The 16,931-nt window shown below is 39.0% G+C and overlaps 1 protein-coding gene and 2 long non-coding RNA genes across 4 annotated transcripts in view; 1 reads left to right on the top strand and 2 right to left on the bottom strand.

Annotated features, from left to right (window-relative positions):
• The window catches only part of VPS26C (VPS26 endosomal protein sorting factor C), a 33,288-nt gene that overhangs the window by 12,072 nt on the left and 4,285 nt on the right, over nt 1–16,931 (top strand). For both annotated transcript variants that reach the window (XM_074970121.1, XM_074970132.1), the window contains exons 2-4: nt 6,255–6,398; nt 7,803–7,952; nt 14,209–14,289. In XM_074970121.1, coding sequence (XP_074826222.1) covers nt 6,255–6,398; nt 7,803–7,952; nt 14,209–14,289 — 375 coding nt within the window. The remainder of the gene's footprint in view (nt 1–6,254; nt 6,399–7,802; nt 7,953–14,208; nt 14,290–16,931) is intronic.
• LOC141997667 (uncharacterized) lies at nt 2,479–4,500 on the bottom strand. The gene is made up of 2 exons (XR_012641757.1): nt 4,215–4,500; nt 2,479–4,168 (listed from the first exon to the last, which is right to left on the bottom strand). It is a non-coding gene; the product is annotated as an uncharacterized LOC141997667 (long non-coding RNA).
• On the bottom strand, nt 9,740–10,992 carry LOC141997706 (uncharacterized). Its single transcript, XR_012641762.1, has 3 exons — nt 10,974–10,992; nt 10,667–10,728; nt 9,740–9,884 (listed from the first exon to the last, which is right to left on the bottom strand). It is a non-coding gene; the product is annotated as an uncharacterized LOC141997706 (long non-coding RNA).

Genomic DNA, 16,931 nt, shown 5'->3' on the forward strand with positions numbered 1-16,931 from the left:
TTTTTAGAGTCTATTTTTATAGGAATTTCTTCCTATGCCAGTCTATGGGAATTGCTTCATCATGCTGTTGCTGAATCAATCAGCAGATAGCACATTCCTGACGGCTCCGTGCTGCTAGATGTTATCTTGTTCTTTGGTTCTCCCATTCTTGAGGCTGTTGGGTGGATTCCAGTCTGCCCTCCGGGGTCCTCTGGTTATTTCCACTTGACGTCTTCTTCAGCCGATGGACACTGGATTCTTAGGCTGGCACCTCCCTGATCATTCAGTTCTTATCCACACCAAGCATCCATCCACATCCATCCTCTATCTCTATTTTAATCACCGTTGTTAATACAACAAAAGGGCGGGGAGTCTCTGGGTGCTGTGTCTGTTGTTAGAGTATTGCTTTGAGTCTCTCTCTGTGAATTGCTTTGAGAACAGACTCTGTCTTAGAATGTACTAACGCAATTAGCAGCTTGCAAGTTTCACATACAGAGGGAGAGAAACAGTACCAAAAACCAAGAGACCTCTTAATTAGTAATACCCTGGAATTTAAACTATGGGGAATCAAACTCATTTGTGATTTTAATACAGAACTTCTTTAATATGATCCAACATAATCCCCCTTTTGACACTAAGATTTATAATCGTCAGTGTCACTTTCTATGTAGCCAATTCAAGAGAAGGTACTGTGAGGCAATTTGAGTTTGTGATTCCAATTCATGCCACATACATGATCCTAGTGTTGTATCTTTACTACAAGGTTCTGGGGCAACAGGCAAGGTGAGGCACACCCACTTTTGAGGAGTCCATTCGGTACAACCTCTAGTGTCCAATAGCTTCCCTCCCTCCCCAGCCCACTGGCTCGAGGTCCAGGGTAGCCAGAAGGATCCCACGTGTAATATGGGGAGTGGGCTAACCTTCAATACCTTTGCCTCCAGGGACTGTTGGTGTGCAATTTTGACAACAATTTCTCCCATTAACAAGTCTGGTTTTACAATACTGGAAACATATTGAATCCATTCATATTGATAAGTGTCAAACAATGATCTCTTTCTTTGTTTTAACAAATGCATCAAACCCTTAATATTTCCCAATATGACCCAGAACATTTCGTGTTCCAAAGTAGCTAGTGCAAGTATCTGCATTTCAGTGCATCCCATAGCTATGGCTGTGTGGTTTCCTATTTCTAATATTTTTTTTTTCTTATGCATAAGCCATGTGGTAGTATTAAGCCATTGCCAAAGATTCCATCGGGCTTTTAGGTTACCCAGACCAATTTGGACCAAGTCTACATTGGCATGTACTTGTTTTTGTGTCAGGCTGTCCTGTAGCTGGGTCAGAGAGCTTAATTTATTTTTAAGTACCTGCAGGTCTTTAGTATTTTTTTTTTTTAAACACACAACAGTGCTAGCAACAAGACAAAACATAGAACACAAAACACAATTTCTATTGTGACAGTAGATTCATGGTATTGGGTTGCTTTTCAGCTGGCATCAGCTTTTCCTGATTTTCTGAAAGACAAAAAGAACATGTTTCTACCCCTTTTTGGGGTGGCAGATTATTGCTTAAAATATTTCTTTTACAAATACCCTTGCTGATTGCAGGCAAAACAGAGGAATTGCCCCCGTATTTTCCTGTTTTTGTTCTATAGGCAGGCCAGGTTTCAATGGCTTTTATCTTTTAAGGGTTATGGGGAAATTATCCCACTGTTTAGTCATTAAATCCCTGAGTTTTCCTTCTTATACAGAAGACCAAGTTTATAATGTTTTTCCTGCTGTGTTAAGCTTTAAGTTTTATTTACAGGTAATAACTGAGAAGCATCATTACCATACGACCTTAAAGGGTTTTTCCAAAAATCATACACACTATATGTTGTTACAGGGATACTTATTATCATTAAATTTATTAAAATTATCTTGTTATCCCATGTCTTTTATTTAGACAATTTGTTTGCTGACCAGGTGTGTCCTTTATCTGCAGCTCCTTTGTGCTGCTAGTTCTTTCCTTCCTTTATCATTTAGGTAATTTGCATTTTCACAGACACTTCCTGCTTTTGGATTTAAAGCCATCAGCAGCTCAGAGACTCTATCTTAAAAGGGACACAATCAACTTTCACCAGAGTTTTGATTACTTTTAACTTCTGCTTCCAAAACACACAGCAATCTGAAAAAGAAAACCCAACCTATTGTGGCTCCCTTTGGAGCCCTAATAGCATTTTAATTAAGTAGCATGGTACGTTTGCATTTCTTTTGCCCCTTCTACAATATACCCTGCACATGTTCTGGGGCAAATGCACATTCCTTCCAGAGTTTAACTTCTATAACATTATCCAGATCCATTTTTACATAAGGTGTCACTATTCCTTTTTTTGCTTGCAGAGGTTTCATGTACCTTTATCAAAGTGACAGTCTGATTACTCAGAGCCATTTTAAGACTCAGTGTTTCTCACATTGCTTCTTTTTGTTTTGTGCACCTCACCCCTGCTGTTGCTTCAGAGGGGCACTGTCTTTTTTTAATTTTTTTTTTTTTTTACTACAACTCTCATCTGCTATTTTGTTACAAAAACAAACAAACAAAAAAAACAAACAAACAAAAAGAATCCAGAATTTTTTTTTTTTATATTCTCCTGATTTTGACTGCCCTGCTGCAGCCACAACTTAAAAACATTTTAAATTTTGTAAAGCATTGAGTTACCTTTTAAGGGTTAAATGCCAAATCCCAAAGCCAAACAACACTAATTACCTGTGTCTAGCAAAAAGGTCTGTCAGTTTTGCAACTTTGAATTAAAGAGTCAAATGGATTTTTAGTGGCATTATTTAAAACAAAAACAAAACCAACTGGTCCTTAGAACTTTACATATTTACACACACACAGATAGATACATACACATTTTCTTTTCTTTAACATCCCTTCCACGTTGCTCTGTTTTTTTACATCTTACATTCCCTTTATACATTTGAGGCAGTTAAGTTCCAATAGAACCCCCTTATGTTCTTTTAGCAAATTTGACTAAATTGTCCAGTCAAATGATTTTAATCAGTTTCTTTTGCCTGGCTAATTTACAGACATTCCTTTGGAAAAGGGCCCATTTTTCCCTCAGAATGGCTGCAAAGAAACCAAGAATGCTCTTTCTCTAACACTTTTTTTTTCTTTTTAACATTTTCACAAAGTTTAGCTGCTTAATTCCCTCCAGCCTCTGCAGAGTTAACTTTTTTTTTTTTACTCTTTCTCTTTGTAATTATGCCTGGGGGTGCCATACATAGGACCTTCTCCCCCTTTACCTGCCTCCCTCCAGCCTCTGCAGAGTTAACTTTTTCACTCTTTTTGTATTCCTGGAGTGCCTCTTTCACTATTTTCAGCTGGCTTTGGGTATTTGTAGCCAGCACCTTCCAATTGTCTGCTCCCTTTTCCGTTTGTGCCTTTTCCTCTTTACATGAAGACAAGCGGAGGGAAGAATCCTTACATGCCTCCCACAACAACCAAATTGCTGCTGCATCTCTTTTGGCAGCACTAGAAGGTTTGTATATGAGGATATACTGAGCCAATCTATCCTCTAGGTCCGAAATAGTGCAGAGATCAGCTAGGGCTTGTTTAGTCCAAGGACTGTGCCCAAATTTTTGAAGGTTTTGTTTAAAAGGTGTAATTTCTTTAACAAAAGGTGAGGTTGGAGTTCCTTCTGACTCCATTCCTCCCTCTGGTACTGGCTTACCCTGTTTTCTTTTAAACATCTTAACATGGATATTTCAATCTCTTTGTCACTGCTGGTATTACTTAGCAAGTGACACAGCCTAGATTCTGAAATCATAGCTTAATCTATGCGTTTTTCCCCTGCTACCTTCCCGGAGGCCAGCAGGTCCCCTGCTACCTTCCCGGAGGCCAGCAGGTCTGGTTAACCTATTTCTCCCTGCTACCTTCTCGGAGGCCAGCCGGTCCGGTTAACCTGTTCTCCCCTGCTACCTTCTCGGAGGCCAGCAGGTCCCCTGCTACCTTCTCGGAGGCCAGCAGGTCTGGTTTAATCTGTTTTCCCTGCTACCTTCTCGGAGGCCAGCAGGTCTAGTTTAATCTGTTCTTCCCTGCTACCTTCTCGGAGGCCAGCAGGTCCCCTGCTACCTTCTCGGAGGCCAGCAGGTCTGGTTTAATCTGTTTTTCCTGCTACCTTCTCGGAGGCCAGCAGGTCCCCTGCTACCTTCTCGGAGGCCAGCAGGTCTGGTTTAATCTGTTTTTCCTGCTACCTTCTCGGAGGCCAGCAGGTCTGGTTAACCTAATAGAAATGCCTAGCTCACTAGAGCTGGCGGTGTGCACACCAATATTTACAATAACTGAGGTTTTTTACCAATATTCCCCCTTTCGCAATTCTCCACCAAAATGTTATACCAATAAATTAAAAACCAGCAGGATCTTATTAAAGGGAAAAAGGCAAAATACCACATTTATTGTGAATACAGAAAGAATCATAGTAAGCAGTTAGTTATAGCTATAACATTCCATTCAATCTCATATTTCTTCACACATTCATTCATACACACACACACACACACACACACACAGGTTCTGCAAGGTTGTTATCATAGTTACCAGCCTTAGAGTTGCTCATGCCAAGCCACTGGCCAGGTGGCCTGGACATGAGGAGGGAGCAGGGCCTTGTCAGATGCTCATCTGATGCTCCTGGAAGTTGGTTTGCAGAATCAGACCCCAAAGTTCTCACTTTTTTAGAGTCTATTTTTATAGGAATTTCTTCCTATGCCAGTCTATGGGAATTGCTTCATCATGCTGTTGCTGAATCAATCAGCAGATAGCACATTCCTGACGGCTCCGTGCTGCTAGATGTTATCTTGTTCTTTGGTTCTCCCATTCTTGAGGCTGTTGGGTGGATTCCAGTCTGCCCTCCAGGGTCCTCTGGTTATTTCCACTTGACGCCTTCTTCAGCCGATGGACACTGGATTCTTAGGCTGGCACCTCCCTGATCATTCAGTTCTTATCCACACCAAGCATCCATCCACATCCATCCTCTATCTCTATTTTAATCACAGTTGTTAATACAACAAAAGGGCGGGGAGTCTCTGGGTGCTGTGTCTGTTGTTAGAGTATTGCTTTGAGTCTCTCTCTGTGAATTGCTTTGAGAACAGACTCTGTCTTAGAATGTACTAACGCAATTAGCAGCTTGCAAGTTTCACATACAGAGGGAGAGAAACAGTACCAAAAACCAAGAGACCTCTTAATTAGTAATACCCTGGAATTTAAACTATGGGGAATCAAACTCATTTGTGATTTTAATACAGAACTTCTTTAATATGATCCAACACTGGCAGCTACCAGCTGAGCATTATGTAACTGTATTTCTTAACTGGTGTGAAGTACAATCATATTGAACCATTACAACTTCAGCATTAACTGAAGCTCACATGCTCATCATTTTCCACTTTGATTACTGTAACCTACTCTTCATCGGGCTCCCAGGACCCACATCAGCCCCCTGGAGTCCATACAAAATACATCTGCTAAGACTTTGCCCACCATTCTGACCAGATCAACACTCTCCTGTCCTTGCTTCTTTGATCCTTCCACTGACTTCACCATATTAAGTTCAGACTTCTTATGATCATCTTCAATATCCTGCCTAAGTTTATCCCTTTCAGTTTATCCATTTTTTTTTTATGTTGCTACTCCCCCCTTCTTCACTTCACCTCCACTCCACTTGAAACAACAGCTGTGAAGTCATTGTCCACTTCTTTTACAACAATACTTTTCCCCTGCTACTATGTATTATTACCTTCCTTGAACAGGTCTGCAGAGCAATCCCCTCTCCTCATTTAAATCCCTTCTGAAGGACCGCTTCTTCAACACCCATAGAAGCTAGCTGACCAAGCCATCTATTTACACGTCATTTATTTATAAGTAAATTGCTCATTTATGTGGTGGAAAGATTTTGAAGGCTAGGAGGGAGGGGCATACAGATGCTGGAACAAAATTTGAGTTAGGGTAAGGGGAAGAAGAGAGATTTGAATTCTGGAAGCAGATTGGGTGGGAGTGGAGTTTAAAGAGACTTCTGCCTGCCATCACCTTGATCACTTAACTTGTATTTTGTATCCTTTTCCCCTGCCTCCTCTCCATCAATATGTCTTTTCAGACTGTGTGTTTGGTGAGGCAGGAACTGTCTTCCTTGGCACTTGGAAATCACCTAACATACTTTGGGTGCCACTGCAGTCTGAATTCTAGCAAGAGAAGAAACTGATAAAATCAATATGTTTTACTTGTCACCTTTTCCTTGTTAGGAAGTTCTTTCTGGAGTGGTGGTCATAACAAGCAAAGATGCAGTCCAACACCAGGGTGTCTCCTTAACGATGGAAGGATCAGTAAATTTGCAGCTCAGTGCCAAAAGCGTTGGTGTGTTTGAAGCTTTCTATAACTCTGTTAAGGTAAGAAATATGTAGATTGGTTTCTTGGATACAAAAGTTGTGTCTAAACCAAATCTCTCCTTAGTAATTCTACTTCTTTATGGTTGTGTCTTACTTCAGTGCATGCAGGTAGTTTAATATTTTCCCAATCACTGCCATTATCTAGCATTACACTGTGAGCTTCAGAGGCAGAAAAATGTTTTAAGACAGACCCAGCCTAAGTAATCACAGAGTTAAAGAAACTTTGTCAGGATATTTACTGCTGTAATGTGCCATGCCATTTGCATGTAGCTGTAACTGGCGTGAGAAGCACAGTCCTGCAAGGGGAAAATGAGTAAAACTGTTCTAGAACTGAATTCTTATAAATAAAGTGAATGTGAGGGCTCCAAGCAAAGCTGCAATGAGAAGCCTGTTTTTAGTTATATAAAATATCGCTTCCAAATGTGAGCCCTAAGCAGCTTGGTAGTGTACTTTTGAGAGGAGGGGAGAATACTTACTCTGAAAAGAAAGAAAGCCTCCGTCAGTCTATTCTGCTTCATGTGTCAGCAGAGATGAGCCAAAACCCCAGGTTTGAATAGTTCCAAACTTAGGGGAGATCCATGTTTTCCCCAACAAAGCATTTTCAAGCAATCAGAACAGGAATTTTAATTCCATTTCAGCTTTTGAAGTTTTTTAACTTCAAATGTAACTTGCTTGATTAGACAAATGACCTTCGAACAGTAATTGGGGGCCATTGTCTTATCATTGGCATTGGGTGTTGTAGCAATTTAAAACAAAAATGTTTTGAAAAGAAAAATGAAAAATCACAAGGGAAAATAAAATGTTTGTCAATGCTCTATTTGATATTAAACTAATTTCTCTGCTCTGGGAGTGCATGTATTTTATTTATTTAGTTAGTTTTGCTATTCCTACTCTGTTGTCTTTTAATTGATGGAGGCACATTTCATGAGATTTTGCATGCTTCTCCAGTCGAGCGCCAAACCATAGTTTGTCATTGTTCCAACAACATTCTGATGCTAAATATATAGTTTACCTTTGGGAGCCCTTCTTCCCTCCAAGAGCTAACAGCTCAACTGGCATATACACATACAGACTCCTTCTGCTGTTAAGGTTCGTGATTTTGATAATGGAACAAGAAATGTACTGCTTTCAAAAGTGTACTAGGTTCTACTTGTTAGCTTCTTAATGGGCTTAGCCACCAGTCTGACACAGATGCAAAAAAATGTACAGACTGTCATGGTAAGAAACATTAAGTAAGACCACTTTTTACCACAGTATGAGTTTGTAGAGAATTGTTTGTAGGGGACACAGACACTTGAATTTTGAGATATTTGGAAAGGCTGATAGGGTTTCATGTGACTCTGTTATTGGGCCGTTATGAAGCAGACTGCTTTATTTTAAACTTCTCAATGTTTATCTTTACAGCCTATTCAAGTTATCAACAGTACCATAGAAATGGTAAAACCAGGAAAACTTCCTAGCGGCAAAACAGAAATTCCTTTTGAGCTTCCATTGCATATGAAGGGCAACAAAGTTCTATACGAGACATATCATGGTGTGTTTGTCAATATTCAGGTGAGACAGTTTTCTGCGTAGGGAAAATGTGATGAACTTGCACTGTCTGCAGGAACTATACTCTGAGAAACTTCTCTAATTGCACTGTGGGAGGAAACTATCTGGTGGTACCATAACTGTATGTTGTCAATATTTTTGGTTTTGTCAATTTTGTGCAGTTATTGCAATGCTCATGTACAGTAACTAAAAATTAAAGGTCCTTTAAATTAAAATTCATGTTCCAGCTGTGGGGGATTTTTTTAAAGTTACTGAAACGCTAGTAGGGAAAAGATTATATATTGGTTCAAACATTTCCGAAACATCCATCATTGTGGTATTTGGGTGTACTTTACATGGCTTAAATTGAGTCAAAAGTTTCACAATTCCTTTCAGCTCACAGCTGTTGAGACCGAACAAAAATTGTCCCATTAGGTAAGTGTCCAGGATTTAGTACCTCAGAGACAGTGGAAGGCCTGTGTGAAGAGAAAAACTTTGGATTTCTTTCCAAACATGGCATAACAGCCCTTTTAAGATCTCAGAACATTATCAGGAGATTATATAAAATCTCCATAGGCTTAAAAATTATGCTTGCACTTTTAAAACAAAATATTTGGGATTGTTTTTTCCTAAGTAGGAGTTTTGGTTTTTGTGTTACTTATATCCCCTGTTGCAAGGATCATCAGATACAGCCTTAGAAATGTAAGAAATAAGAACAAACAAAGTTACTGGGGTTTTTTGTTTTGTTTTTGCTTGAAATAAGCTTTGTCTTAAACAAAGAAGGAATCTATACTGTTCTTCACCCTTTCACAACTATATTTTGGGGTTTTTTTAATGTAGGGCCATTTTATAAATTTAGAATCAAGAGGGATTGATTCATTCAGTAGGTTCAAATATGAAGTATAGTATGACAGTGATATCCTAGCACAGGATATTGTATTATACCTGTTTTACACATTTAATGGTTAATAAGATACATTGCCTGAGTTAAAACTCTTTCTTTAGTCTCTTAGTTTATGGGATGGGGTCTGTGAGACCTTCTCTCCTCCCTGCTGGAGGTGTCAGCAATGTGACACTACCTCCATCACTCCCCAACTCAAGGAAAACCCACTCAAGTCAGGCTATCAACAAGACTCGGTTCCCCAGAAGCCGAGAAGGGCCAGGAGGAGACATTGGCCAATCAAGAGCCAGCAGATCAGTTAAGAGAGCTTTCCTGTTCCCTCACAAGGGGAGTGCTGGGTGAGATATACTGGGGAGCATTTCCTCTGTCCTATCCCAGAACGCCAGGTCCAGATCAGGGCCTTGACTTAAAGTAACCAAGTGCTTGCCTCTTACATTTATTTGTTAGTTTGTTTAATGGCAGAGACAGCCAAATTCAGAATTTAACTGTTTAAAGACTGACAAGCTTATGGCATGGGCTGCCCTGCTCTGGAATGGCTGCCACATCTTGTGAACTGAGGCAGGAAGCACTTGCAGTGCCATGCTCAGCCAGCAGGGAACGCAGTGGAGTAGCTACACCTGTGACAGTTTCTTTTGTGTACATTATAATATTTTCTAACTCCTACTTTATTATGTAGTAACTTGTATCTCCCATTTTATGCACTGTCTGTAGTGTTATACCCCAAAAGAAAGTGCTTACAGTTAAGTGTCTTTCGATGAAACTTTAACATGACAAGTTATACAAGTGTTGCCAAGATACTTTTTTTAAAAATACCAAAACAGATTGACCCCTCAGTTATCTGTTAGAGAGGAGTACAAATTCACTCAGGACAGGGCTACACACTGTTTTGGAATCTGATATCCTATGCTCATATGTCACCAACATCCATTCCTGATTTGGTGGCAGCTTGCTACATAAGGTGATGCAGTCTCTCTCCTTTCTTTCCCAGGGTCAGGTACAGTTTTTCCTAATTTCTTTTTTTGAAGAGAAGTCTCTTACGAATCTTGGTAACTTGTCTGAAATAAAAGGGGACAGAAAAATATTTCTGCATTACATCTTATTGAGTAAATCTTACAAGAAGAGGAGGAGAAAGAGAAGGGTGTATGCAGACTATTACAGGAGGACTTAATAATCCATTAGTTAATTGTAATCTATAATTACTTTTATAGTATAAGGAGTGGTGAATGACGTGAATTTGGTTCATGAATAAGGGTTGCACCTCTGTTACCTTTAGTGCCAAGTAGAAGTATGGCCATGTAATATCACAGCTGAGTTTTACACATACAAGCCACAAAATTGAAAGCTGTGGTCCCTTAGAAACCAAACCTCTTTGCTTGTGCATATTTCCTATGACTTTATGTAGCAACAGATTACCTACCACATTGTATGCACATTTAGGCAGACAGTTACTGTGGGAAGTACAGCTTTGAATCTTTTGATTTTTGTATTAAATGTTTTTACCATAATGTTGCATTAATATTAGGTGGGGGGGGGGTTTCTAACTGAAAAGTTTTCCTCTGGTTAATGTGATGTAAGGAGGCGTTTTGAAAATCTGGTCTTGAACATATATATTTTTTGTACTAGTGGGAGACTCCCCCTCCCTGCCTCCTCCCCCCCCCCCCCCCCGAGAAATTTTATGTTTATCAAGATAAAGCTCAGAGGAATCCATTAAAACAAATTACCTTCAGAGAGATGCTTTGCACTAGAGTACTAGTAAAGAATCACCAAAATCTTCACATCTGCCCCCCCCAGCCATTGCTGTGAGTATATAGTACAAAATAAACTAATAAAAACTTACTTTTTATAACTGAACTGAGAGACTTGCACAGAACACTCTTGATGAAAGTGTACTTTATCAACCTGTTGAGATGTCAAAAGTAATTTCAAGAATATTCAGAGTATAACTATAAAATGCTGCATACACAGATACCATGTCCCAGATAAGACAGGTTTAATTCCAACCTATAAAGTACTGATGAGACAACAGCTAGAATACTGCATTCCATAATGGGCACCTTGGTCCATTAAAAGATGGTTATGATTGTAACAAAAACTAGAGACAAAGAGACTGGCTTTGAAGTAAATTTTTAGGTGAGGGGAGATACCTTATGCTCTCAATCCTGCAGCTAGATCCATATGGGCAGAGTTCCATTGACTCCAAGGAGCATCCATACAGGCGTAAGTATCCACCCACATGGACTCACCTGCAGGTTTGCAGGCCAAGAGTGCAGTTGGGTAAACTACAAATAAGGCAAGACAGAAGTCTGCAATTAATTGTAGGGTGTAAGTATCAAGGAAGGGGAGGTACTGTTTAGAATTATCCAAGGAATACAATTTAAGAGTAAAGAGATTTTTAATATCAGGGAATAACTTCTTAACAGTGATGTCTGCTAAAGTGTCAAGTAATCTCCTAAAGGAAGGAAACACAATTGCTTGAATTATTGAATCACTTAAAACTAGACAGGGAAAAACGCTAAAAAATATAGAAAGGGAACAATTCTGCTTTGGCAAGGGGATATACTAGGAGTGACCAAGTCACATCTCTTTCATCTCTAATTTTTGGCCCAAATCCTGGATTCAGTTAAGTTAATGAGCATATTGTCCACTGACTTCAGTGGGAGCAATATCTGGCCTCCTATTTTAAACTTCAGGCATGACCCATATTTTTCTTGAGGGGTGGGAGAAGGTGTTGAGCACTGAGCATGCTTATGGTACTTAAATTATTTTTCACACACACTCTTCTGTTGATCCCAGGTATCTGAAAGAATCTTCCCAGTTCTTTTTCTGACTCTTTTTATGCACTTATTGATAAAAGCTGAAAGGTCATTTGACTCAGCAGACTATTATCTCTTTTCCATCATGTTATTTCTACTGTTATGATCATGCATATTATCAGGATTTTCCATCATAAGTATAAATGGTGTATCTGTTCATTATGAATCCTGTTGTATCCTGTTGTATGTTCATGCAAATAGCTTCTCATTCAGCTGCAGCAGCTGCTTTAAGGTAGTATTCTGTTCTTTTGTAATTTGTTTTTCTAACTTCCTGGCAGTAGGATACTAAATCTTTCGTTAAGCATTTTAAATTCAAGAGTTTTTTACCAGAAAAAACAGACAAGAGACTTATGTCATGAGACAACACCTATTCGTAAAAAGCCTTGGATAGAAATATGATAAGCAACTATATTGCCAGAATAAAACTCATTCTAGTCTGTCTTATGCATGCACATGCATATTTTAGATATTTTCCCCTTTTTGCAGAGCAAACAGTGTGATCTTGTACATCAGACTTTTCAACATAGCCAAGCACTGATCATCCTTCCCTCTTCTGCTTGAAATACCCTGTCTGAAGAGCCATTACTCCATTTTCAATACTAACCTTGCTAAAGGTTCATTTATATTGAGAAAGCAGCTGTAAAAGGAGTTTATCCTTTCTCCCAACCAGAAACAGCGATGTAGAGACCTGTTTGCTCTCTGTACTTTGCAGAGCTGAGGAACTTATCCTCTTAAATTATTTAATTGTCCTGTTACTGATAGGGATAAAGGAAAATACCTGATATTTTAAAAATAAATTAATGTATTTACAGATTGGCATTATGGGTGAGCTATCAGTTTGTTTTCTTTTTAAAAGAGGAGAAAAATTCCTTTTTCTACAGATTATCTAAATCAGTTCTCTCATATTGAACTTAAGTCTCTGAATTCCCTACATTTACTCTGGGCTTCTTCACAGTACGTCCCTCTACCCTTCAAAAATAAAAAGCATGTGTAATTGTTAGCCATGCCAGTCAACAGTAGACATTGACGATATTTACTTAAACTATATACCTTTGCATATGGCTAGTTTGTTTCTAAATTTTATATCCTATTGACAGTGCTTATGGTGAAAGGCTTCCTTTTCTTAATGTTGATGTTTCCTTTACCTATTCCTCGCCTTGGCTTTCTTCCTAATATAACATCTGTTGTCTGGCACGTCTTTTGCAAAACAATACCAGCCTACAAGTTGAGTTGCTTTCTGTAATCCAGATATTTTGTTTATAATCAGTACGGATTGTCTTGTAAGGTGTATATATACCAATAAAATCATGTTACCTTTGGCCATTCTCCTATAACCTATCTCCTACTCAGTTACCCATTCCCCCTCCAGGTCCAAAATAAGACTTAATAAAAAGGTCCAGATCAGGCCTTTCCTTAGCTTTTCACCACCTTTCAGAGTCATTGTTTCCTGCTCTGCTGTACCACCCCAGAAATAAAATGAAATCTGACTTCCAAGAACAGTTTTTGTATAGAACACACTAATATCTGTTAAAATGGAAGTGCAGAGGAGATTTGATCCAATGTCTAGGCTTTGGGTAAGAAGCTATGTGCTGCTTAAAAGTGTTTCAGTAGTTTAAATAAAAAAAAATCAAATGAAAACAATTTATAAAGCCAAAAAGTGAAGTGATTAAAATGTTTTTATTGTCCAAATTGAGAGGTAAGGTAAACACAAATTGTGAACAGTATATAATTTTTTTAATTCTCGTTTAGAGTAATCAAAGATGTCATTAGCAGAAACATCCATCAAAGATTGATTTTTTTTTTTTTTTTTTTAAATTTCATACAATTCCAACAGATGACCTGAGTTGTTGTTGCAGTGGTTAGGGATTTGAGAGATGAGGGTTCAATTCTCTGCTCTGCTACAGACTTCTTATGTAACCTTGGCACTTAGAATCTCTGTGCTTTAGTTCCCCACCTGGAAAATGCTACTTCCCTACCTTACAGGGGTGTTGTGAGGATAAAAAACGCTAAAGATGATGAGGTGCTTGGATTGTACTGGGCTCAGACAGGTACCTTAGATCAGTGATTTTCAATTGGTGGATTTCATCCCTCAAGGAGATCAGGAAAGGGAATTGAAGGGTGGGCATTGCAAAGTGTTCTGGGTAGGGAACATATCTTTCTATTATGTGATCAGCATTGAGAGCAATCAGGCCTGGTCCTGAGTGAGGTCTCTGAGCATTATTGCTGTACAGATATTCAATGGTTACACTTTGTTAAGGTTCAGTTTATAAAGAGCTGATAAATGATTAATAGATGTTATAGGGTTGTTCGATACATGAGTATTACATTGATATTGATGGTTATAAACAACCTGTTGGACTCTACAGCACTCTGTAACCATTGATTAACAATTTATTGAAGAATATATAAGTAGCCTACTGACCTTTTAATAAACTACTTATAAATGGAATGTTAATATAAATAGCCGGTGAGACTTTGTGTTTATAGAATGATTTCTCTCTAAGTCCATGCTGGAGATGGAAGAAAGCTTTGATAAGACTCTTCTATCCCCCACTCTTTCTCACAGTATACCCTTCGGTGTGATATGCGACGTTCTCTACTGGCCAAGGACCTGACTAAGACTTGTGAATTCATTGTCCACTCACCAGTAAGTTGGAATATAGAGATGTTTAACTCTCTCAACTAGCTGAGATTTTCACCTCTGCAGTTTTGTTCTGTTTAGCAAAGTTTGGTGCCCAGTCTTGTATGATGATGATCACAAGATGTAATGGTGTAACTTGTATGTGTCCTCCTATATTAACAAAGCATAAGACCTAAGGGGGGTTGGGGGGAGGGAGGGAAGGTTGGTGTCATGCTTTCTTTTATGTTTTGAAGTTAGCAATATTCAGGTTTCAAGCATTTGTGTTACTATTTGTATTACTGTGGCACCTAGCAGCCGAGACATGAACTACGATCTCATTGTGCTATACTTTAGATAACCTTTTCATCTTAACTTCTTTTAAACTTACTCTTCTAACTGACACAAATATGTTTTGGATGATGAGCTTGCTATGTTGTGAAAACCTCCTGTTTCCTCACTCAGTCCTCCCCTTCTCTCTCCCTGCTTGTTCGCTTCATCTCCTAGATACATACTGCTCTACTCAGTATCTAGATACTGTGGTGATGTGTGCTCCCATAAGTACTGTATCTTTTGGATGACCTGATCTCTCTTTCTCTCATGCTCCCTCCCCCAGGTGCTAAGCATCCAGAGCTCCCCTTGGAGGTTGAGGGCTTTGGGTGCTCAGCATGTGTGGAGGGAAGATATCAAGCCTCTTGTATTCAAATGCCTAAATTATTGATTTAGGTCCCTTACTCTAGGTGTGGAAATAGGCCTGCATCAAGTTGGAGACAAGTTTACAGCCTCTTAGAGTCTGTCTACACTGCAGTTAGACACCTGTGGCTGGTTTGTGTCAGCTGACTTGGGCTCGGGGTAAAGGGCTGTTTAATTGCAGCGTAGACGCTTGGGCTGGAGCTCAAACTCTGGGGGGTCCCAGAGCCGAATGTCTACTCCAGCCAGCCGTTAGTTTTTAATTGAAATGTAGACATACTTACAGGGACCACATAAAGATGGTGTCCTAAATGAGGAGTTCTCATCAATTTGTTCACAGATAGTGGTAGGATCAGAAATGACTATTGTAACTAATGCCTTGATTCTGCAGTTAGTTCTGTGCAAGTGGACCCTTGCACCTGTGTGAAATTTATTGCAGAATCAGGGCCCGCATTTTTAGCTGTATGGCATGAACATGTTTTGCCTTTCATCATGAAAATGGGTGCAACTGTGATATCTGTTGATTATAGATGTGTGCAGAGCACATGTACAAGCAATATAATCTGCGCAAATTTAACAAGCAAAATACATTTGCTTCCACCCAAAATTTGCTAGAACACACATGATGCTTAGCTCCTGTAAGGAGCTCTTTAAGAAGAGCTCTAATATACTTAAGGATGTTTTGTTCCTCTCGTCATCAGTGTTGAAAATGAATACAGTAGAACTTCAATAACATGCACAAAAATTGCTCCTATCAGCAAAGATTTAATAGCAAGGCACAGTAGAGATCTTGTTCCTACATTTTGTAAAATGAAAAATTATACTATGCTACCATTACTAGTACATTATGAAGTATTATAAATAAGCCACAGTTATCAAAATAATGACCAGCTTACATATTACGCAGTATCCTTGCTTTATTTCTTGTTCAGAGTATAGCACTCATTAGTTCACAAAATTCAGTAATTCCCAGTCAGTGTGAATTAATTAGGTTCTACTGTACATAAAATTCTCACTGTCAGTACACAATATTATTTCCCTTAACCTTATTTCCTTTGCCAGAATTCGTCAACTGTATTTTCCCATTACTGAAAATGTGTATTTATTTATGGTTGACAGTTTCCCAGTTTTGCTGTTGTACACAAGAAACTACTATGGACACAAAGTAATGGACCAACAACTGCAAAGTTTAAGTTGGGCCCTCTGATGATGATACAATACTGCACCAACTCCCAACAGTGCACAGCTGGGACCCTCATCACTGATTGGCACACAACAAATCCTTACACTTATTTTAAATGGAAGCTTTGCTGAAATGTGAATGGAGCTGAACAAACATGAGGCAGTTACTGAAGATTTAAAATGACAATTATGTTCTCCTTTCTGCACAAAGTGTCAGACTGCTATTTCAGCAGCAATTCAGGGCCTTTTAAGTCACTTTAAACTTACTTTCTACAGTAAAACCTAAACTAGGAGGTTGTTAAATATTCCAAATATATAATTAAAAAAAAAAATAGGTCCTCAGCTGGCAAAATCAGAGGAACAACACTGAATTACACCAGCTGAGGATCTGACCCTGTAAGATTAAAAACAGCTCCTGGGCCATAACCTGCTTCTAAAAGAGCTCTTGCTGGGCGGAGTTAGGGAGTTCAAATAGTGCAGGTAGGAAACTTCAGATAGAGAGGGTTAGAAAAACAATCAATATGCTCAGGATAATAGAGGAAGTGCATATATAACTTTCCCTACTATTTTCTTAAATCTGCTTACTAGGAGGGCTGAGTAATACTGGAAGGACACATTGCATCAAACCTCACAAAACTTTTTAAAAAAAGCCAGCACTGATATGTAAAATCAAGAGCCCTACTTTAACAGCATGGCAAGGTGTGCATTAGTTGGCTATTGGTTTAGAGCACTTAACCTTGTGACTCACAACACAGCATGCTCAGGGCAGGCACCAGTAGCCTAGTAGTTCACATCGTGTC

Source organism: Natator depressus, chromosome 1, assembly GCF_965152275.1.
Source record: "Natator depressus isolate rNatDep1 chromosome 1, rNatDep2.hap1, whole genome shotgun sequence".
NCBI classification, from domain to species: domain Eukaryota; kingdom Metazoa; phylum Chordata; order Testudines; family Cheloniidae; genus Natator; species Natator depressus.